The sequence below is a fragment of the Cebidichthys violaceus genome, unplaced genomic scaffold (assembly GCF_023349555.1).
Source record: "Cebidichthys violaceus isolate CVI_PGR_0920_01 unplaced genomic scaffold, fCebVio1.0.p SCAF_11, whole genome shotgun sequence".
NCBI classification, from domain to species: Eukaryota; Metazoa; Chordata; class Actinopteri; order Perciformes; family Stichaeidae; genus Cebidichthys; species Cebidichthys violaceus.
The window spans coordinates 15,662,745-15,685,379 of record NW_027176274.1 but is presented as its reverse complement, the minus strand read 5'-3'; the positions used below and the strand labels follow the sequence as shown (position 1 = coordinate 15,685,379).

Here is a 22,635-nt window from a genome sequence, read left to right as displayed (position 1 = left end):
GCAGTTTCTTTTTTTTAAGTAATGCCCTGAAACAGCAGGGCACGGTAGTTTTCGACAAATGTTCATGAAACTGAAGTAAAGAGTTTATTTGTTGGGAATTATTTTTAGCTGTGTATTAATACACATTTGGTGTGTAAGTATTTATAGATTCACGGCAGCGGGACAGTTAATGTGGGTTTTACTCAAACTACAGTGCTGGTTCTCAATGTAATAAAGAAACATGCCAACCTGTGCATTTATAGGGGAACAAGTTACATCATGCTTTGGCTACGCAGGCAATACTTGCCAGTAGGATCTTTTCGTTGTTGCTTTCAGCCATTCCATGGGATTTGTTGACAATAAAAAAATACCAATAGAATATTACCAGCCTTATCTTTTAAAGCTGCATTAATTGATTTTTTGGGCCACTTGGGGGCAGCGACACGGTGAATGTGACAGCAGACAGAGCAAGATTAGCATTCCTTTAGAGTTGTATTTTTGACCCCCCCTGATAAAAGTTAGTGCAATTTTCACTCTCGTTTTAACTCTCTTTGGATCTCCACCGAACCCTAAGAATGATCTGGCTCTTTCGCTGCTAAATGCTCCACTATGATTGGTAGATCTGCCCGCCACCTGGTGCTGCAGCTATCATACAGTGGCTTTAGTGGGTACAGTGGGAAGGTTAATGAGAGCGGTGAGACTTCGCCAAAACAATGGTTGTCCCTGGGTTTATGTCTATGAGCAACCATTTTCACACCGCTCATAGTCATTTGATTTATTGTTTCCGTAAAAATATTGATTAGTATAGTATTAGTACTTTAAAGTTAAACCTAAGGCTATTATTTGCATTCAAAAGACGTGTGTACTATCTCTGTAATTGTTATGATTTAGTTTTTCTTTTTAGGGGGACAATGTCCAGTACAGTACTACAGAAAAAAATATCTTTTTGGTTTACTCTGCATTTATGCTTATCAAATCTACACTGCCAATAAATACACATACACCAATAAATAAATAAAACATTTAACATACTTTTTAAAAGTATATTCACATGTGAATACATTTATATGAATCTAATACATCATTATTTCTCAGACAAAGAACAACAGCAGCTGTGTGTTGAAGGCTTTGGGCATTTGAATGCTAACAGTGTTGGCTTTCATCTGCCTCGATCAGTGTAGTATTTTAAACCTACTAGCTTTTAGTGTACTTGAGCAGAGGTTAAATACTTACAGGTGCTAATTGAAATCCTTCACAGATATGTACACAGGATCCAGTAATCATTTTAGTGCCAACAAGTTGTGTAACCGCGTTTCCATGAGTACATACTTTAATTAAGCCGGTAATTAAAAGTGTTATCACTGTCATTCTTTTCACTCATCGCATCTTGTAAAATTCCCCTGTTCATCAGCTTTGCTTCCTACATCGTTAGCTGTAAATTAATTAAATTCAACTTTGCTCTGACAATCTTAACTCAAGATGTCAAATCTGACACCATCCATGTGTTTCACACCCATCAGTTCGGTTAGCTGCAGAGAGATGTTGTTGTTGTTTGTCAGCAGTTTTCCCACCAACACTTGTCAACTCCAAATAAGTGTCACTTGAAAAAAAATAAATAAATGGCACTTGCGGTAATAATGTTGGAAGCTGCTGTGCGGCTTTACTATTTCTATCACTGCTGTGTGCGCAGACTTGCATGTGTGTGCATGAGCTTGTGTGTGTGTGTGTGTGTGTGTGTGTGTGTGTGTGTGTGTGTGTGTGTGTGTACCCATGTGTTGCTGGGGTTACTAATGAAGTGTTGACAAGAGGAGGAATTAGGATGAGGGGCTGACATTGACAAATGTGATACTAAGCGGATAAAGGTGTCTATGAATAAACCAACAAATACGCAAATACACACACACACACACACACACACACACACACACGTTATTGTGCTGCAGATCATGGGCTAAAGATGGGTAACCAACAGAGGGATGTGAGGGTGCTATTAATGATTGTGAATGCCCCAGACAAAAGTGGATATTGTGTTTAACTTTGTGCAGTATTGTCTCACTTTTACAGGCTGTGCTGGATCAATTCTGCCATCAATGGGCTGTAAACAATCCGCTGTTGTTGTCCCTTAGACAGTCAAGCCCATCACTGTGAGTGATGGATGACATGGAATGTGTTTATCTTATTTAAAAAATATGTCATCCATTGCAGCAGCTGTCAAAAAGACACTGATTCTTCGGCAGATGCAGCGTAATCAGAAAGTTGTGTTGTATATTTTTTATTGCAATAAAGATTATGGAAGTATTTGCACAGCTTGCATGTGATTCAAAACAACAGTCTTTGTAAACTTGATATGTCAACAGGTCCATGTTGATGGTGACATTCTCGTGAATCCCAGTGACATGATGATTCTCTAAAAAAAGGGGTTTTAAAATGCCCACCCAAAAAATCTGACAGATATCATTTTTTGGTTTGTGTAAATTACTAATACTAGCCTGAATGGAACAAGAACTCTAACGCAAGCAAGATGTCTTCCAATCCGAATATTGGCAGTTCGATCCCTCCAGTTCATGTTGATGTGTACTTGGGAAACTTAAACCCACGTTGCTACCGATGTGCAGGTGGCATCATGCATGTAGCCTCTGCCATCAGTGTATGAATGTTGTGTAAATGGATGAATGATAACACGCAGTGTAAATTGCTTTGAGTGGTCGAAAGACTAGAAAGGCGCTAAACAAATGCAAGTCCATTTACCATGTTCATATGAAACAAACGCATGTGAATGCATCTTTCAGGTCAAACTGTCCGTCAGTTTCTCAAGTCAAATTTTAGTTAGAACTCATGTGTACATTAGAAGAGTTATTGGTCGTTCCTCCTCTCCACACTGACGGGACCTTCCTAGCGCCCAGAGTTCTAATTTTGTGCAAGAAAGCTTCAAGAGTTCAGATGAAGCTGACATGAGGCTTCATGGTATATAGCAGGATATTTTCCAAATGTAAGGGTCTTTTTGGAGCCAAATTCCCTTTGTGTTGCCACAGACTGTATTTCGTTGCCGAGCGGGCAGAGAGATTCATCCTAGAAGTCACATGTAAGTTTGTTGTGAGGAAACGACAACAGCAATAAACCTGCACACCGGCAAATAAAAAAAAAAACACACTACCAAAAGCAGCCTTAAAGAGACTGCTCACACCAAAATCTAAAAAACATACATTTCATCTTTCCTGAAGTGCTATTTTTCAATTTGGATTGTGTTAGTGTGAGTTTTCAAGTTTTGGAGAAATCGGCTGTAGAGATGTTTGCGTTGTCTTGAACATTATGGGACAATATGGCACTTGGCTTGTGGTGCACAAAGCAGCAAAAAATATATGTATGTATGTATCTCAACAGCAATGTCTCTTTCTAGAAGTCATGACCCGGTCACTCGAGATAATAAACAGACCTTGTTGTGATTTTGGTGTGAACTATCCCTTTAAAGTAACCTTTTGGAACGCATTTTTGCACAGACCAAGGACTGTGAATTTGGTCCCCCCGTATTTTAGTGTCTAGTCACAGTAGGAAAGGGTTGTCTCATAACTTTTGAAATGTTCATATAGCATGTGAGTATTGTTTTAAGGCAAAAAAAAAATTGAATAAAAAGGTCTATAAATTCTCTCGATCAGTGTCAATCAATGTGGAACATATTACTTATGGTAGACATTGCACTGAGTAATTGAGATTCATGATTGTTCAGGCAACAGCTAAGACTTATGTAAAGAGTTTGTATTACAGCCTAAGTACATTCAACCCAAGGCTTTGAAAAGTCCCCAAACAATAGTCGCCATTGATTTGCGATCAAATAATTCAAGACTTGGGTATAAAGAGAGACTTCTTTGAAGTTCTGGCCAAAAGTGTATCATATGAGACCACTCCGGACTGGCTTTGGCCTTGTAACCTTATACATGTGCCAGTGTGCCAGTTAGCTGAGCACCAGTCCCAGAAACGCTCTTTCAGTACAGCTTTACAGCTCTGTTCAGTTTTTGTGACACAGTGTTTTTGTTTTTTTTGTTTGTCTAATTTCTTTTTATGTTTCTTTTTGTTTTGGCCGACAGTTTGCTTTAAAAATTTGACGGCATGGCCTGGTGTCACACACGGATCTCAGGTTGTTCAGCACATTTAATGGTAGTTTGAAGCTTCAAGCTGGCCTTTTCTGAAAACAAATCAAAACAAGTGTCTTTTGTTTTGGGTTTGATAGATCAGGCACAATGGGCTGAGGAGGGTAGTTTAGCAGTGGGAATAAGAGTGGGGGTGAGTATGTGCGCTTGCGTGATTGTGTCGGTGTGTGTGTGTGTGTGTGTGTGTGTGTGTGTGTGTGTGTGTATGTGCAAAAGCACATGTGCGTGTATTGGCCTGGAGAGCCGAAGATCTGCCCTACTTTCAGGCTAGTATTTCTTTTGTTAGCATTCAACAACTTCCCTTGATATGTTGATGGCGGGTCTGCGTCTAAGACTCGCGGAAGCTGTACTTGTTGAATGTTAACAAAATAATTGTTGTTTTATCTTTGTTAAAATGACATGGTGCTCCAATGGAAGCAGGAAGTGCAACAGCAGAGACATTCTTCCGTGAATATGGACAAAGGAGCCAAGTATTATGTTTCAGCCTCGTAGAAAGACTGATTAAAAAGAAACGTCTATGCAGAAATATGCAGTGTTACGGAGGCTTGTGGAACCAGGAGGTACGGGAAGACTTCAGCTCTCTATAATCACAGTAACAGTACCTGGAATCTGTACAAAGGTTGTTATGCACTTGTACAGTATATTTGCACTGTGCAAAAGGGGCAAGAATGGAAGAAGAAGTTATTATTTTTAAGTTGATATGTGTTATTCTAGCCTAGATCCATCCTTGCATTATGTGTTTTGGGCGATCAGATTGCAATCTGACAGTGTTTGACCAAATGAAAGTAGAGGTGTAAATACACCCGAAATGCATTGTCAACAGACTATCAGCCAAATCTGGTCAGGGACTAAATGTGACCTCATTGAACCCAAGTTCAATTGAAAACGCAATCGTTTTCAATCCACGTACAAGAACTATGTGGGCGGTACGAGCTTGAGTTTACTTGAAAATATTACCGGTATTTTATCTGTGACTTAAAATGTTCCTACTATATGCCTTGTAGGATGTCAAATCTTAATCTCAATGTTGGTTTACTTAACATGCAGTTGAGGTTCTCACAGTCACATCCGATCCGCGCTGAAGAACCTTCCATTAGGGATTCCGGGTCTAAGTCCATCTTTGATGAAAGGGCTTGGATGAAAACTAGCAGACACTTGTCTGCCGTCTACTACCACCGGCATCGGAGGATTCCACCGCTAAGTCATGTGATTTACTCTAAAGCACTGTACATTCTTTCAAATCTCCTTTCATCTCCGTCCCGGTGATGAAAAGAACCACCATTACCTCTTTAAGAGATAGTAGACAACAGCACAAGCAGTGATTTGCAAAGATCCCAATTATGCAGTGTAAACATCTGCATGCCATTTGTACGCTTATGTCTTTAAATGCCCCGTCATTGTTTCTAAAAGTCGCATTTAATGATATGAGCCACTGGCAAATGGATGCACAAGCAAGTGAGATTCTCTCCCAAGCTATTGCATGTGATTTTACAGCACTAATAATTTGTTTGATCGCGTCACTGCATCCAAAGAAATGCAAAGAGGGAGATCAGCAGCCTTTTGTGCAAAACGCCGAGGTCTGAGCGGCACAGAAAAGCTCGGCACAGCGGCCGGACTACGTTTGGGATGGAGTGAGGTGCGTGAGTTGATGTCAGATGTAGCCATCCGACCTTGTTCCCTAATTATGTAATAAAAGGGGCATAAATGCTTTGAAGTCCTAAGTGCAGTTGTCAGTTTCTTTGAAGGCAAATAGTAATTGTCATGTTCACTGCCTCACAAATCAAATCTTCTACACATGTTTCCTCCTCCCCGAAGTCAAAGTCTGTGCCCTCCCTTCTGCGTGTATGCACACAGACACACCACAACAACCTTTACGGCAGCCTTGATCTGATGTGCCCTCCACCCTTTCATGCCCTGCATCAGTCACCCACATCTGGTTATGGTCAAAGTCCCGAGTTCCCCAGGAAGACGACTTTGGTGGCCCTCAAAAAGAAAAGTCCCATTCTGTCACTTCCTGTAATCCGTGAGGGAATAAAAATGACCAGACATCCCTCTGTGGAGATGCACACACAGATTCTTAGAAACTCCTTCAATAGTTTTATCCTTACGAGTGTTTGTGCATGCTATAAAATTCAAAACAAATTGCTCATCGAGAGCTGATATAATTAGTGTTTTAAATCTTCACCTAACCAGGTGGCCTCATGATATTATTCCAAAAAGCAGTGTGACAAATATGTGGGTATGTGAGTGTGAATGTTGCTATATCTGCCAGACCTTCCATAGCTTTCCTGCCTTAGATTCTGTCCACACCTTGGGTCCATGTATGCACTTTTAGCTGCATGTGTGTGTCTTTATGAATGGACATTACTCAGAGGAGTGGTGATAAAAGTAGGTTTTCATTCACATGAATCCTTCCCCAGGCTACAAATCCCTTCCTCCCAGTCGTTTGAATAGTGAGCTCGCCCCACTAGATGTTACCCCCCCCCCCCCCCCCCCCCCCCCCCTTGAAGTTCAAACTCATGTTAAATGACTTCCTTGTTCCTGTGCAATCTTTTGACTACGGTGTTGAAAACCAGGTGACTTGCCCTCGGGCGAGGCTTTTTAAAGTCACATCCTGCATGCTGCATGAGATCCTTGTGGGCTAGCCTGGGTGTCTCAGACTTATGTCTAAGAGGTTTATCAGCTCGTGCCTCGGAGATTAGTCAGTGCTTACTACCAGGATGACTCCACTCCAAACTGTGCGTTTCAAGCCATTTTGATGTCTACTCGTTCCTCTCAAACAAATGCAACACTAGAAATGAAAACCTCACCAGAGTGTTTAAATGAATACATAACTTTATTTAAATAAATGCTTTGTCATAACAAAAAAAAAAAGACAAAGGTTAAAAGAGTACATAAATTACAAGTTGAATAAATATTACACAGTGATATTCACTTTAATAATTTGAGATTTTTTTGTCTTTTCTTTCCTATTTGTTTTATGTAGTTCCAAATACTGACCATTTTATTTCCCACTATCCTCCTGCCACCGATGGGTCCATTTCACAAGCCAGTGAACACCAAATTATGAAAACCAATTGTATTGACTCATTACATCCGGAAAGTGTTATGTACTCAGAAAAAAAGCTGTACTGTCGTTACTGTACTACTGAAGTATGAAATGTGAATATGAGTTTAAACCAAGTAGGAGATGTGAAACCTGAGGAAGTCGGTACTCGCAAACAGGCGTGGCAAACAGGAAGTCACCAACACTAGTAGAGACTATTCTGTTTAAACCTGAACGTCAACCTGCAATCCAAACAAAAGAAAAGTATACCTGGAACACTGAAGTATTCACACACTTGATTGACCCAGACAGTGAATGGTCCCAGATATCAGATACATTTTCGACTCGAGAGTATCAAGTTGAAGTGATACTCTATTCTTGGTTCCAGTATTGCGTTCCCCAGATTTCCATGACTCCTGGTGACTGTCTTGCTAACTGTATCTAATGTCATGCAATTGGTGACCCCGTATCGGGGAAGTGGCTAGGCCCTGATTATGACCACTGCCCATGGCGCTCGCTCGTCCTCTCTCCTTTTCCCTCCGTCGCTCTTCTCTCCTCTCTCCATCTCAACTCTCATCTCTGTGCAATTGGCCATGAGAACATCTCTAGCTGCGTGTTACTTTAAAATCTATTTCTCCCTAAAGGATGTTGCTGTATTGGAGGTCCCAGGCATGGGCTGCACAGCCCCTGTCGACAAATATTACCTCAAAGCACCACCTTTAAAAGGTTAGCACAAGATAACACAACATTTAGCTTTTGTGGCTGTTTTTTTTTTTTTTTTTTTTTTCTTTTTTTCTTGTTCCACCAACTTCATGATACCACATCTTAGGACGTCGTTGTGTGTCAATATCAATAGTGAGTAACTGAAATAAGTGCAAGCTGCTTTATTTTTTCGAAAGTGGTAGTGGGGATTTGGTGTTGGAAGTGGGGCAAGGAGCCTTGATAATATATTCACAACCGGAAGCCATTTAGGATGCATTTTCATCATTTCTCTTTGGGAAGGAAATGGTTGATTTACCTCCAAACATCCTTTGGCTTCCCCTCTCTGGCAATGATATACATTGGCATTCACATGAAAAAGCAAGAATTGTAGCTTATCGGTTATCAAAGAAAGGGAGGAGGGAGGTCTAACTGGCTGCGGTTGGCACAGCAGCTCCTCACACATCATTCTTGTCCAGAATTGCCCCGAGGTTCAGGCAGAGATAACGATTCGTTATGCTGACACCATTTACAGGACCTTTATGATCATTGTTCCTCTCGTAATCAGAACTAAACCAAGACCTCTTGATTATTATTTGTATATTTTTTGGGGGGAGGGGGTTGTTTGAAAAAATTAAATTGCCCAGTTTAATATCCATGTCACTTTCACGTCACTGTTTAAATGTAATTGCATGTAGGAAGGCACTGTGACTTGCACACAGAGAGAAGAACTTAACTTAAATGACCCTGTTATAACCTGTAACCTTTTTGACTTGATCATGCTCCCCTTAGATGTACAACCTTTGCATGGAGGCATGTAAGCAGAAGGCTTCCAGAGGGTTAGCTTCCTTGACTGCCCCGTAGCCTAATGACTCTGGGTCATTCTCCTGACAGGCTACAAGGAACTAATTCTTTACAGGCTAAAATCGTTTTTTTTTCTTTTTCCAAGCACATTTACATTGTTGTCATACTATGTTTCTACAGGCAAAACAACATTCAATAACTATATTTAAAAGTAATGTAATACACCATGGTTACACTGTAGTAGCAGTACTGAGGGGAAACCACTTGATAAAGGAACATGGCTCAAAAGTGGGCGGTCTTTACTTCACTGAAGGCAAAGAAAACAGCGCAAACAAAACCATACAAAACTACACTTCACACAACTGAATCAGAGAGGCAACTGGCCCGACTGACAAGTTTGATTATGCACTCAACTCCAAAGATCGAAGTCAAACTTGAGTCCCATTGCTTAAGCTGAAAATACTTTATTTCACCGGTAGAGTCAGCGCTCTCTAAGCTCTGTGTCGCCCCGCATGGCAGTGTCTGTTTAAATAGGCACAGTTGGCATATCAGGCTAGCTACATTGTCGAAGAGCCACTTACATAGGTTCATCTGTGACGATCTGCTTACTCTTTTGTTTCGAAACGCTCCGTGTCCCGAGACATACTTTACATCGGTTATAGAGAAGGCCAGCCCAAAGACCACTTCAAGCGCTAGCAATACTTGTGACAAAATCAAACAAAAGAGAAAGAAAAAAAAAAAGGACATTCTTTTTGTAATAGGCTCCATCATACACCAACACAGGCGGATACATACTACACACACGCACTGTACACATACACGCATTCATGCACGCATCATTTTGTGAAGGTACACATACCTAAGCAGGTTCCCCTATTCATAAGTGCTCTGACAGAACCACATATCCAGATAGAGTCAACTGTTACAGCATATCCCTATCTATTGTTTCTTTTTTTTTTCTTTTGGAAAACAGACGAAAAAACCAAATTACTCTGCCAATCAACAGTTCCACAGTGGCATCATGTTCCACAGCCTAAAACTGATCTGTTTTCAATCAATGTGCCTGATCATTTTTGATTTTCTTCACAATGATTTTGTGTTAATCTTACATCATACAAAGTGTTGTATTGAAACCCCCAAGCTTCTATAAAAATGATATCCATTGTGTGCATATATTTTCATGATCTTGCAGCCAGGGGATCCGCTTCATACAAGGGGTCCCATGAGCAATAGTCAAAGGATCTAGTAAATCTTCTGAGACATTTTTCCCCTCATTTGAAGATGAGCGCTTGGTCAACAACAGAAAAGAAAAGAAAGAAAAATACAGGTGTCTTTTTTTCAGCCTGGTCTTTCGTTTAGATTTTTTTTTTCTTCCTTTTTTTCTCAATTTGAAAAAAAAAAATAAAAAAAATCTTGAAGCCAATGGAGGGTGGAGCATACAGATGTGATTCAGAGAGGAGGCGTGGGCCCTGGGTCACGTGGTGGTTACGGGTGGGGAGGGAGGGTGGGGGGGGGGTCAAGGGTGGTCCTCCCCTTTTCACTCATTGTTGTTGCTGTTCTCCAGGTCCTTACATTGAATGTCCCCTCCGCTGTAGTCTGTGCCAGGGAGCTGAACGCCGTACTTGTCCACACACCAGCAGATGCCTCGTTTGCGGCCGCGAGATGGCTTGCACTGTGGGCCAGAAAACAAGAACATAGTTTTGGTGAAAACCACAGCAATAGTTGGAAAAGGTGGTTGGGGTGAAGACCCTGTCAGGGCAAAAAAAAAGGGTACAGAAAAATGTATTTGCTCGTCTTCAGGAAAAAGGCTAGCAGCTTGGTGATATAGTGATTACTCAAAATTGGTGAACTGTTGTAGCAGGAAAGCTAATGCTTAATACCTCAGGCAGCCATGAACATGTTGGGGCTAGTCAGTCACAATCTTGGCTACTAAAGCTCTTCAAACTAGCTTGCTTGCTAACTAGAGATACTGTCTCCGATACCATTTTGTCCTTCCTGATAAAGATTCTAATATCTGAACTTGCATATTGGCGGATACTTGTGCTTCAATAACACATCGTCATTTTACTGGTGGGACGTTCCAGAGTAAAATATTGCCAAATTGCATAAATTAGGCTAGCTCTGGCGTGATCTTAAAAGGTACAGTAGCCAGCTTGGAATGGTGGGGGAAAAGAGAAAGCATATTTGCAAGATATCAATGCAAAGTCAAAAACAAAAATGATTTTTTTAAGCAAACCCACCTGCTTGCGCTTGAAGAATCCTTTTCTGTCACAGTTTGGAAGGTACAAAGACAGAGCCATTACACGAGAAGTGTCCTTCATTCCCTGAATGATCCCATCCAGTTTTCTCCTGCATGGACCCTTTGGGGTAAGACAGCGCAGGGTTACAAAGGCGCTCTCACTTAGATCAAAACTCAAATTAAATGTCTATTAAGATATAACGATGAAAGTTTAGCTTCTATTGCTAGATAGTACCACTAGGAGTCATCGAGGTCCAAAATGTTTGCATTCTACACATGGTAGCTTTAAAAATTATACAGAATCTGCATAACATTGAAAACTTACAAATTCGGGCTCATGCTTGTCAATGGGTAGAGGGGAGTAGTCCATGGGGGAGCCCATGGAGCGCTGTTTGCCGAGCTTCCTCTTCTGCTCCTTGCGCAGCGCGTGGACTTTTTTACTGTTCACAATGTCTTTGGGAAGGAGTGGCACTTTAGCTTGCTGCAGCTCCTCTGTAATCTCTGTGGTAATGGTGTCCTCATGTTCTCGAGACTCACGTTCTGCAGCGGAGCAAATAGAATACAGTTCATTGTCACATTTTTTGTATGACCGGCAATGTGTTATTTACAATAGAATAAACCATAATGTGAGAAAATGTTTGGCACTGGCTGGCAAGTTGTGCCTGCCCTCTGCTGGAAATTAAGAGAAGTGTGAATGGATTCAATAGAATTACTTCACTTAAATCTCCTACTCAAACTGAAAACGTTGCCATATTATCATGATATAAAGATGTTATGAACATGCAACAAATGGCATCTTAACATATTCAACAGACATTTGCAGTCATCTGCATTCGGCAAATATTCACTCTCATTTTAGCTCTGTTTTGGTCTCCACCATCTCCTGAAGGATATATCTGGCTTTGTAGCTCCTAAGTCTTCTACTATGTTCTGCAGCTATTTACTAACTTTGTCTGACTGCTGTTTGGTGCTGATCAGATAGTGTACAGTGGGATTATCAGAGCATTTTTGCTATGAACAGCTCTCTGCTGCAGGTCATAGTGAGATTGATGAAAGTTGTGACAGAAACTAAACTATAAAGTTGTCAAAAAGCTGAAGTATAACTAGTATAACTTCTAGAGCTGAGGGTTAGGAAGTGCAAAGTTGTTGATAGTTAGTTTTCACAGTACACAGTCACTTGTATATATACAAATTTGAATCAGCACAGTTTTAGAATCAATTTCACAAAAGTAGCTCATACAATGTATTAGTTAACATTAAGAATGATCTTGGAGATAGTTTTCGGTTCAGTTTTCGGTAATCAAGGTTTCCGTTTGTAGTCTGAGTAGTATTGACCAATCAACGTTCGAGGGGGCTTTGGTTGAATGCAGGTAAACAGTCCGTGTAGAGAGCAAAAGAGTCAGAAAGCATTGCCGAAATGCAACCTTGGAACCCACCGGTTATTGTCCTACGATAACTTAACCTTAGGCTTAAAATTTGTGTGTAGACTGGCTACTAGTGAAACTATCTGGTCCAACACGTCGTCTCTCAACTCCAACTCGTGTCTAAAGTTGCTAATCGGATCGTAAACAGTGAGCACTGTGCAGTAAAGGAAGTCTTGGCCCTGATATTGCCCTTAGAGGTTTACTCTTGTTCTGACAGATAGCCGATGGGTTCTGAGATTAACATGTAGTTATGAAGACAGTGAAGCATTTGTGTCTGATATGTTTATCCATTGTTGGTCAAACGGCATTTGATAAGACCCCTGGGGACAATGAAAATTGTGGGCAAAGAAATCACTGTTAAAATCATTAATGGACAAAAGACTTGGAGCTGTTTGTCACTGCGCTACTTTTTAAGTGGGAATTTCCCCCAAGTTTGTTTATCTTAATGAACATACATAGGAACATAGAATTCATGAATGTAAAATAACTCTGTAAAGAGTAATGTCTGATCTAACAGTCATCATAGACCCATAATTAAGTATTACAAGGAACCAGTGAAATGTAGATATATGAATGCAACATTTTACAGCTGATGAAATCCTACAGCTAACACAGGAGTTGAAGCTCCCACCAACCCCACCTTCCGACCTTGTTATACAGTTATGGAAAAGTAATCTTCAAACATCCATTCATGTAAGGCCAGTTAGATCTGTTCTGCATCCATAAAAACAAGAGAAGTATTTCAATGTCTTCAATATATCAGAGCCGTGTTGGTCTTAATGTTAGTTGAGGTCACACATACAGTAAATACAGAGACACAGACACCAGGCAGCGCATGTTTGTGCGCGAAACGGACCACTACAACTTGGGAAAAGTGCATCACATGCTGCATGGCTGCCTTCGCAGTGCCTGGAAAATTTGCTCACACATTATCTGGACTGCTAAACTTCGACAGGGACCAAGGCCTCTGAGTGTTGTAACTTTACGGCGACGTGTCCCTCATTAAACTGATTCAAATGTCAGGCTGAGGAAATTCCAGTTGCTCTGCGGACTCGTATAAATGCTTGTACATTTCTGTCACATTTTATGCGCTGCTTAGACGTAATTTCAGCTCCCCCAGGGGGGTACTATAGACTCTTGATAGGATGTTCACAGGTTGAGGTCCTTTATCCTTAACCTAGACCCCCCCCCCAACCCCCACCCCCCAACCCCCACCCCCTCACACTCCCTCCTCTCCTATATGTTTGGGGCTCAGCCTCTTAAGCCTGGACCCCCAACCAGAGGTTCTTTGAGGGCACAGAAAGAAGCCCTGAGCTCCCCCCCTCACCCACATTTGGCTTAGCTGTTCCATAAGTACAGAGTTATTGTGGGGACTTTGCCAGGCCCCAACTGGCCGAAGCGATGGTGCCAGTGGATGACCCTGGTTATATTTATCTGACAAGGAAACCCGCCGCGGTGCACAGGGCCAGAAGCACTGAACCAGAGAGGAATGTTGGCCGCGGACTGTAGGGCCAACTGCTGCTGAAAGACAAATCAACTTCCATTCTCGTACACGGACAAGAGAGAATAGGCTGGGGAAAGAAATGATTTAACAAGTTGCCATAACTTCGCTGACTGGCCTGTTGGTACACAGCCACCGCAGAGAAAGGCACTGAGACGAAACAAGGACACAAGCTCCGAAAAACTGATGTTCAAAGAGCCCTGACACAGCATGAGCGTCTGGAGTCTCTGGGAGGTTAAGGGAGGGGAGGGGGGGGGGAGTGTGATTACCAGAATTGGGTCTTTGGCTTCTGCGCTGCACTGCCGTCTCTTTGAAATTAATCTCACAACTCATGACTTGGCAGGCCTTGGTTTGTGTTTAGATATGTCCTTGTGTCTCCCCCGCTCAGACTACGAGGCTATTACTCGCTATAAATAAATACGTCAAACCAGCATTCCTACGTACGCCCGTGCATGTGACCACTGTGGAAAAACTCTGCATTTTCTGCTGCACGGCCCAGTCATTTCTCAGGGTGCTTAATTGAAATGCCGCATATTTGGCAATGAAATATGAAAAAGAGGGCTGTGTTGTTTTTTTTTAACGTGCATTCTTGTTTCATGTGTAATGCCATTTGAGAATACAAATGGCCCGACTAAGAGAGGTCTGAGCCGTGGCACATCGATTATATTCACCTTACAAGTTCAGTCACTTTGAAAAATGTCTCTTGTTAGAAACATAGGATAGAAAGAAAGGTTTTCCAACTGCATTTAAGACAAAGTAAATAGTTTTTGTGAACACAATGGTGCCTGACTTCTTTTTATCCTCCACTCACAAAATTGCCAAATTCATCTTTTCTGAAGTGGGCTCTTCGGCGCAGCCACAAAAACTCAGTTTTTCCATGCTCAGGGTACCCAGCTTGTAAAGGAGGCTTACAGGGTCTGTGTTTAACTCCTGAAACTCAGCCAGGACGCTGGACGTGTGCCAAGTGAGCCAAGTCATGTGCAGCTCTTCCATTCAGCTGAGCCCAAAGCTCTGCCGCTATCTCTCTCTCTCTCTCCCTCTTTCTCTCTCTCTCTCTTTCTCTCTCTCTCTCTTTCTCTCTCTCGCTCTCTCTCTCTCTGCTCAAGCTAAAGATTTCATTAGGACAAGAGGAGCCGAGCAGCCAAAGGAGGTGCACCTGATACTTTTCTGTTTAAAAATTAACATCTGCACACAATTATGCCTCATGAATATCCCAAGTTTCTTGCGGGCAACGGTCCAAGAATGAACGATAAGCTGTCTCGTCTTCTCTCCCTTTGGATCTTTAGGACTATAATTATACCATTTAGATAGTAAAAAAAAAAAAAAGCAAGGACAATAGATTCTCCCACCTTTCATTGGATTTACCAGCATTACACCGTGTTTGTTATGTCCCGCCTTTGATTAATTGCGTCTCCGCGCCGCATCTGAAATTACATCTTTACGAGATGTAGGAGTTGTGAATAGAGGTGCTGTCTAATCTCAACAGGGGGTAGGACAAGATAATGTAGGGATAAATGAGCCTGAGGGCCTGTGTCATATAAAGCACAACGTTAGTAAACCATCCTTCGGCCTCAGACTACTTAATATTTGAAAGCAAGGCCACGGACTGATAACCCTGCAGTTTCTAGAGCAGAAAGGGAGGTGTGAACAAACCAGAGGAGTTGTGCAAGTCACTGGGGATGTGTGTGTGCAGCGGCACAAAAGTTAAGTCCAGATGACCAAAGGACATATCGGTCACAGAGGCTTTTAAAACTCTTAGGTGGCAAAATAGTTTGCAGATAAAATTGAAAAGTTAGCATCACTGTAGTAAAAAACACTGTGGCATGGGTGGTGTGTTGGATTTTTATACAGTGACAAGCAAAGATACACCCTCTGCACATGACTTGACAGCTAGTGCACGAAGCCCGGTTACATGAGATGACTGGAAAAAGAAGGCTCCATTCCAAACCAGTTGGAGCAGAAAGAAAATGTGGGCCTTATCAAATGTGCTGTTCATGATCGTGTAAGGGTGAAGTGTGAGGTGAATTATGTTTTGACCCGCATGTCCTGTTGTTTCCATGGAGCTCCTGTTGCTCGACCCCGTGCGTGGTCTCAGCCGGCTCCTGAAAAAAATGCAGGAAACCACTCTTCCCACGGTATTGTGCGCGCAGAATATGTTCATTGCAATCAAAAAGTTTCCTGCTTTTCTGAATGCTCGGGTATAAATAGCAACAAGAACAATTCGAGGATTATAAATCACAAAGCGGGACTTACGAGAGGATGCAAAATCCTTCCAAGTGGGGGAAATGCTTCTGTAGGTAAGCAAACTTTGTGACCGGTTTACAGCTTCCGCGGTTCAGACGAGCACTCGATTCACGTTGCACATTATCAGAGCGAGGCGCATGGCTCTCCCGCTGCACATTCCTAATTTTGGTCTGAGGTCTCATCCTACATCTGAGTTTGGGTTTTTCAACAAGCCGCACGGACGGACTCAACCTCTTTTTTTGGGTCGCCATCACCACAAGACAATTGCCGGGTGTGACGATGTCCTAACTCCCCCGATGGCGGGAGTCAAGCGCTCCTGGCTGTGCAGCACAAAGCTGATCTCCAAGCAGCATTACAAATAAGCATCAATTGATAAACATCAATGTTAAGCAATTGATTTTTGCAGCATAAAGGTGTGCAAGATTTGAATGTATTGGAACGTTCTTTTCTCAACAAAACTCGGCATCAACAATGAGGCAATTTCAATTATTCCACAGTATTTAGCAGGAAGCACTTTTCAGTGCCAAGGATGAGCTTACCCACCCCGTCAGGGACAAAGAAAAGCTTCACTTAGTTGTCTCACATTCTCAGACGGCACCAGCATTTCAGAGAAGTCCCTGGAGCCTCTATTGTTTCCCAAATCCTGAGAAACCCAAAAAGGCCTATTTCTGGTGCTTTCTCGCACCATGTTAGCATGTGACCAGGTGTTGGGAGGTGAGATCACAGTACACAGGTCAGGTGTCAGCTCATGTGACATCATTTTTAAGCCTAGCATGTGGCCATCCCCTGCCTTTATTGAATCGCATACTCCCAGCGAAGAAAGACTACAGCGAAAGCGCAGATTTCTTTCACAGCTGTTGCCACCAGCAGGCTAAAGGTGTCAGTGACCAATGAGCTGTAGAAATATCACTGTAAAGTTTTACAGGAAAGAAATCAGGCAAAGTGTGCCAAAAAAGGTTATGCGCTCGCTGGCGCTGGAGCCCGCGCATATGACCCTACTTCGTATCGATGTCACATCTGAGAAACCGGGTTCTCTGCGCTTTCCTGGTGTCACATGTTTCCACCAAACCTCGTGCTTTTTTTTTGTTTTGTTTTTGTTTTAAGTCCACGTGGGACATCTTCGCAAAGTGACCTTTCAAATAATTCTCCGAGCACCTGCAACGGATCAGTTGCAGCATGCTAAGCCTCCACTGCGCTGTCTCAGACGTTCAAGGTGAGACGGATGGAAAAGCCACATACAGTCTTTCCTTTCGCATGAGCCCGTCACGAAGCTGTCAGGCAGCTGGGGCCCACACGTGACCGGGGCTATATCTAACGCGGCACGTCTGCATGAGCACACGCGACGTCCACGGCAGTCGGGAGCGCGGCCGCTGGTTCGCATTAGCCCACAGCGTACGCTCGGAGAGAGAATCGGCGTTTTACCACTTGCTTTGATCCCTCAGCTATACGACCCAGTAACCAGTTGAGTCAGGGAGGCTGTGGAAGAAGAAAAAACAAAGCAGATGGCCATTCTCAAAGTTAAAAAAGCTTTTTAAAAGTACGTGATGACAAGTGATTCTGTACGGTGCTTAGATACGACAAGGCGACGCGACCGCGCATAAGTGAAGTACTTCGGCGAGGCATCAGAAGTCCGCAGTTGCGCGACTCACTTGTGATTGTAAATACAAATGACGGAACAATACGACGTGCGAAAAATCACAAACTCCGACGTAGCTAAAACCACGTCGGCACATGTGAAAGAGTCAAGACAAAGTATTAAAGTTGTCAGTAAAGGCACCAGGTTTCCTGTTGCTATGCTAATAAGGGGGCATAGTATTTCTGTACGTGTGTGTGTGTGTGTGTGTGTGTGGAGTATTCTGGATTTGGAACCACTCCCTAATCATCTTTTGTTTCTTGGCAAAGAGCAATCCGTTTAAAACATAAGGCCCTTTCAAGAAGCTTGAAGGACGAGGGGGCCTGCTGCTATGAAGTCATATCTGTTGGCAAGCTTTCCAGGGCCCGATTCACTCGTAGGGGGCTAACAAAGTCGGAGAGGGGCCCCCACAGCACACACCACCTCTTGTGCCTTACAATCCAAGCAACCCCCGGGGTCACAGCGCAGGATTGTGAATTAACGTACCGCTCGGACGCGAACCCGTGCACAGAGCGATGGCCAGGATTATTTTTCTGAGAGCTGTAAAGTAAGGAGGGGGGGTGCAGGATAGCAAAGATTCCTCTCTCATTGTTTGGCTGCCCCAGTCAATATTTAGTAGGCTGCGGACACTTGAGCTCCTCCTCCCAGTGTTTGGCTTGCTCAGCTGGTACAGCACACTGACAGCTGCAACCCCACACCACAGGAAACCAGAAGCTCACCTCACCAGTACCAGTCTGTGGAGCCGTTTTGACAGAGGCCCTTCAGAGCAGAGCAGAGCAGAGAGAGAGAGAGAGAGAGAGAGAGAGAGAGAGGGGGAGAGAGAGAGAGAGAGCCAAAGGCAATCTGCTGAATCACTGCGTTGTGACTGAGCGCCCATGCAATGAATGCAGTGCCAGAGGCAGGAAAAGATGCTCTGATTTACCTCTGTGGGCCAACAAAGAATTCAGGAACCGTGTGTGTGTGTGTGTGTGTGTGTGTGTGTGTGTGTGTGTGTGTGTTCGTGTGTGTTTAGTGTGCGAAGCCAGAGTGAGACAGAACAGCCTGTGGCGTCTTCATTCACAACAACCACAAAGACAACGCACGCCCACGCAGCCCCGCCCGATAAGAGCAAAAAAAAAAAAAAACGCACAGGACCCGAGAGCCCACCTTCACTTTGTCTCAGTTCCCCGTCCAATGCCTCGCCAAGCGTGAGGTTTGCTGCTGCGCACTTGTCTTAAAACCGTGACGCTCGCGGACAAAACCTCCGTTAGGCTGTAATGTCATTAAGCGGAGAGGTGTTCTGCTCGCCGGGTGGAAGCAGCCTAATGACTCTTGTCAACAGCCCAAAATGAGCCCCAGTGGCAGCCTATTTTATAGAATGAGGCATGTGGCCAAACCCCTTTTGTGGTTACCACCTACTTATCTAGTTGTTGACAAGCTGCTGCAACTCTTGAGCGACAGTGGACCCCCTCCGCATCAGCAAGAAATACCTTAAATCGTTCAGGGCTCCACTCTTTCTCCCCCTGTGTAACTGTCTCCGTGTCGTTCCCTCTTCTTTTTTTTTCTTTCTTTTTTTTCCCTCTGCGTCTCTCTCACGCATACAGATTTAGTGGTAATCCGACTCTGAACACCACGCTAGCGGCAGCCTGCAGACCTAAATCTATCTAAATTCCGCTTTAACGAGACCCGATGCGTTTTGCAGAGCGGCACCGCGGTTGCTTGTTCCCATGTCGTCTACACACACACACACACACACACACACACACACACACACACACACACACACGAATCGGCTCTTTCCTCATGAGGTAGATTTTTACGTCTCAAGGTGCGAATGATAATTAAAAAGAAGGCGGAAAAAAATGACAGACGTAGAAGCGTAATGCGCTCTGGCGCGAGGGTGGAACATAGCGAGGTTTGACAGACACTTGTTACAAGAGGGGATATTAAAGGCGGCAATTTGCAGAATAAGCTGCACTTTACGGGTTCCCGCATATATCCTCTTAGTACTCCTTACATAAATACGCTATCATGTCGTGCACAGACATCTTCAGAAAGTTTCGCATCGCTTTAGACTTTTTTTTTTTTGTTTGGCGTCATAACATCAGCGGTGAGACCTCTTCAGAAGAATGCGTTTAATAATTCGCGCCGCCCTTATAATGGAACTATGATAAAACTGCCTTGGATCTTTGTCAAGACACTGCTCGGTCTCGCTGGACCGCAGTTTGACAGCCACCTCCCACACCGCCCCCCCACCCCGCAACCGGAGTCTCAAATATAGCCGGGGACACGCCATGTGCGTTTTTACCGCAGCGGAGCGCCGAAGAAGCGCCCGCAGCGGAGATGAACCGGCACCGCGCGCACGTCCGCGTTGGGTTCACCCTGTGTCGTTACTACGACCGGTGTAACTTGACGGTGCCGTTACAGCCCCGAATGCGGAGAGCCCTGCGAACAACCGAAGGTGCACTCGTGTCATGAGGAGAGGAGTGTTTAAGCTCCTGTGCGGGCAGTTTAATCAAGGCGGTGGATACAAGTTAATCGGACGGCGCCCTCAAACCATCTGTCAAACAAGCGCTCCGTCAGAGAGCAGCGGTATCGGCTGCTCCTGTTCTACAACGGTGGGTCTCCTGCTGAGGAAGGGGAACCACCTGGATGTGGCAAAAATATGACATGAATAGTGTAATCTTACCTTGGGGAAAAAAATGATGAAATAAACTCGATTGTGGTTTTTATTTATTTCCCGCTATAGGCTTTGCGATCCCGCAGTTGATCCCCACATGGGACAAGAAACATGATCAAACACTGGCGTCCCGGTGTAGACGACGCTTTTTTTTTCTTCTACATTTACAAACTGCAGCCGAACACACATTCTCAAGTCGATCCCGAGCATGCATTCGGTCGGCCAGCCGGTGCGCGTCTTACCTATGGGCGGGTGGGCAGGTTTGTATCCTTTCTCGTTGGTGCACACTCCCCTGCCGTGGAGAAGGGCGTGCAGGGGTTTCTCCTCGCCGCTCCTCGGCAGGCAGCGGAGGCCCTGGGTGCAAGTCCCGGTGTAAACGCCGCACGCCTGTCCCTCAGACAGGGCGCACGTAAGGCAGCAGCCGCAGCCCGGCTCCTTGACCAGCTGGCAGCCGACCGGGACCGGAGGGCACATGGACAGCGCCTTCTGGTCACAGGGCTCGCACGGCACGTATGAGCCCAAGCACCCGGACAGCCCCAAGATAAATGTCACCAAGAGGCAGAAACTCAGAAACATTGTTAGCGTTCTCTTCAGTTATAAGCATAAACCTCAAATGCGAAGAGGAGGGGGAACAAAAGTAGACTGGTCTAATGAGCACAATGCCTCAGTCTGATAATCCGATTTTTACAGCTAAAGCCAAGAGTCTTTATCCAAGAGTGTCGCTATCTGTTTAAAACACATTAATTAACGCGTCTCTGCGCCGTGCACCCTGCACAAAAAAAGAGTTCAAATAAGCTATTAAAAAAAATATTTGTGATGTTGTTGTTTTTTTTTCCAGAGATGTTGTCCTCTGCAAGAGCAAAGCAATTCTTTGCACAAAATCTCAACTTGTCTCCCCTTCAGTTTGGACTCCAGTACTTTCTCCAGCAGAAGTTTCCTGAGCAGACTGATCAACTGGAGAGCTGCCTTGCCTTTTTAAAAACAGCCGAGCCCAAACCCCTAACTATGAATACGCTAAACAGCAGGGAAGGGAGGCGCACTTGTTCCACGGCTTGGCAGGCGGCCAAACTTTTTTTTTTTTTTTCTTCCTCTTCTTCAGCAGCAGGAGGATCGCTCTTTCACCCTGAAGGCTGAACTGATGCTGAGGTGCAAGAGGCAACAGCAGAGAGCAACGCAGCCCTCATCCAAACATTTGAGGGGGGGGGGCTGCAGGCTTTCACTGTCTGCAGAGCTGCAGCTTCACATTCTCCATAGAAGATCTTTAAAGTGCACTATGCTGCAAAAAAAACGTACATTTTGAATAACTCAAACGCACATATCTAGCCTCACTTGTGTGTTAAACAATCTTTTTTTTTTATACAGCGGGTGAGATGATTCTCCTAGAGATTCATCTTGGAAAAAGTCAAAGATTAGAAAGCTTCTCTTACAAAAGAACCCACAATGTAAGGACGAGATATTGTCTCCCTGTTCACTGAATCACCAATAACGTGCACATTTCACATTTGTGGATTTGAAAACATCTTGAACTTTCATTTAAGTCTCAAGGAAAAATAATTTTCTTACATCACGATTCTTTCTTGTCCATGAAATATGAGTCCTCGGTAACCCAAGTCATAAGTGCCTCATTGTCACTGTTTCAATGGAATATCCTCAGTAAGGAAAAGCAGCACGGGGAAATTCACATTTGGAATAAACGGATTTTTCAAAAAGTACCGGATTGACCAAATGTCCATTATTGAATCATTCACTCACATAAGGGATGGAACAGGAACATGGATTTGCAATTATTTTGTATTGTATATTTTCGTCCAATTTACAGCTTTTCCATGTTTTCGTTTTTTTTGGTTTGTTTTCCTGTGGAGATGACACGCGCAGAGATGCCTACCCTGGTCCATAAGTCACATTTAAAGCCTGCACCTGTTGCTTCCATTGGACATCATTGGTGTAACAAATGTAGCCAGAAGGGAAATCCACTAACATCTCTCTCACACACACACACACACACACACACACACACACACTGAGAGAGAGAGAGTCATGTCATCAGAGAAGAAAGAGAAACAAGAGAGAAAGAGGGGGGAGGATGTCGTGAACTTTGAGATTCGAGGCAACAGGCTGACAAGTTAAATGCAACTGGGCCCTATTATTTTATAGGCTGTACGCAGAATAATGCCTGATTGCTTCAGTGTGTGCTCTGCTGCTCGCACCACATGTGCACTCTGAATCAGCCCGGCCGAGGCTGTTATTTCCATCTCTGCTGCT

At 43.7% G+C, this 22,635-nt stretch overlaps 1 protein-coding gene across 1 annotated transcript; it reads right to left on the bottom strand.

Annotated features, from left to right (window-relative positions):
- Positions 1 to 6,941: 6,941 nt before the first annotated feature.
- igfbp5b (insulin-like growth factor binding protein 5b) lies at positions 6,942 to 21,329 on the bottom strand. Its single transcript, XM_068705129.1, has 4 exons — positions 20,616 to 21,329; positions 11,238 to 11,452; positions 10,914 to 11,033; positions 6,942 to 10,345 (listed from the first exon to the last, which is right to left on the bottom strand). Exons 1-4 carry the CDS (start codon positions 20,947 to 20,949, stop codon positions 10,211 to 10,213), a joined length of 804 nt encoding a protein of 267 aa, XP_068561230.1. The 5' UTR covers positions 20,950 to 21,329; the 3' UTR covers positions 6,942 to 10,210.
- Positions 21,330 to 22,635: the final 1,306 nt, after the last annotated feature.

What these genes read in the sequence shown, in the direction of transcription:
- igfbp5b (XM_068705129.1), bottom strand. Translation starts at nt 20,949, where the DNA reads ATGTTTCTGAGTTTCTGCCTCTTGGTGACATTTATCTTGGGGCTGTCC. An exon ending in ACCTGCCCACCCGCCCATAG is followed by an intron (nt 11,453 to 20,615) that starts GTAAGACGCGCA and finishes GCTCCGCTGCAG; the next exon opens with AACGTGAGTCTCGAGAACAT. An exon ending in ACAAGCATGAGCCCGAATTT is followed by an intron (nt 11,034 to 11,237) that starts GTAAGTTTTCAA and finishes CTTACCCCAAAG; the next exon opens with GGTCCATGCAGGAGAAAACT.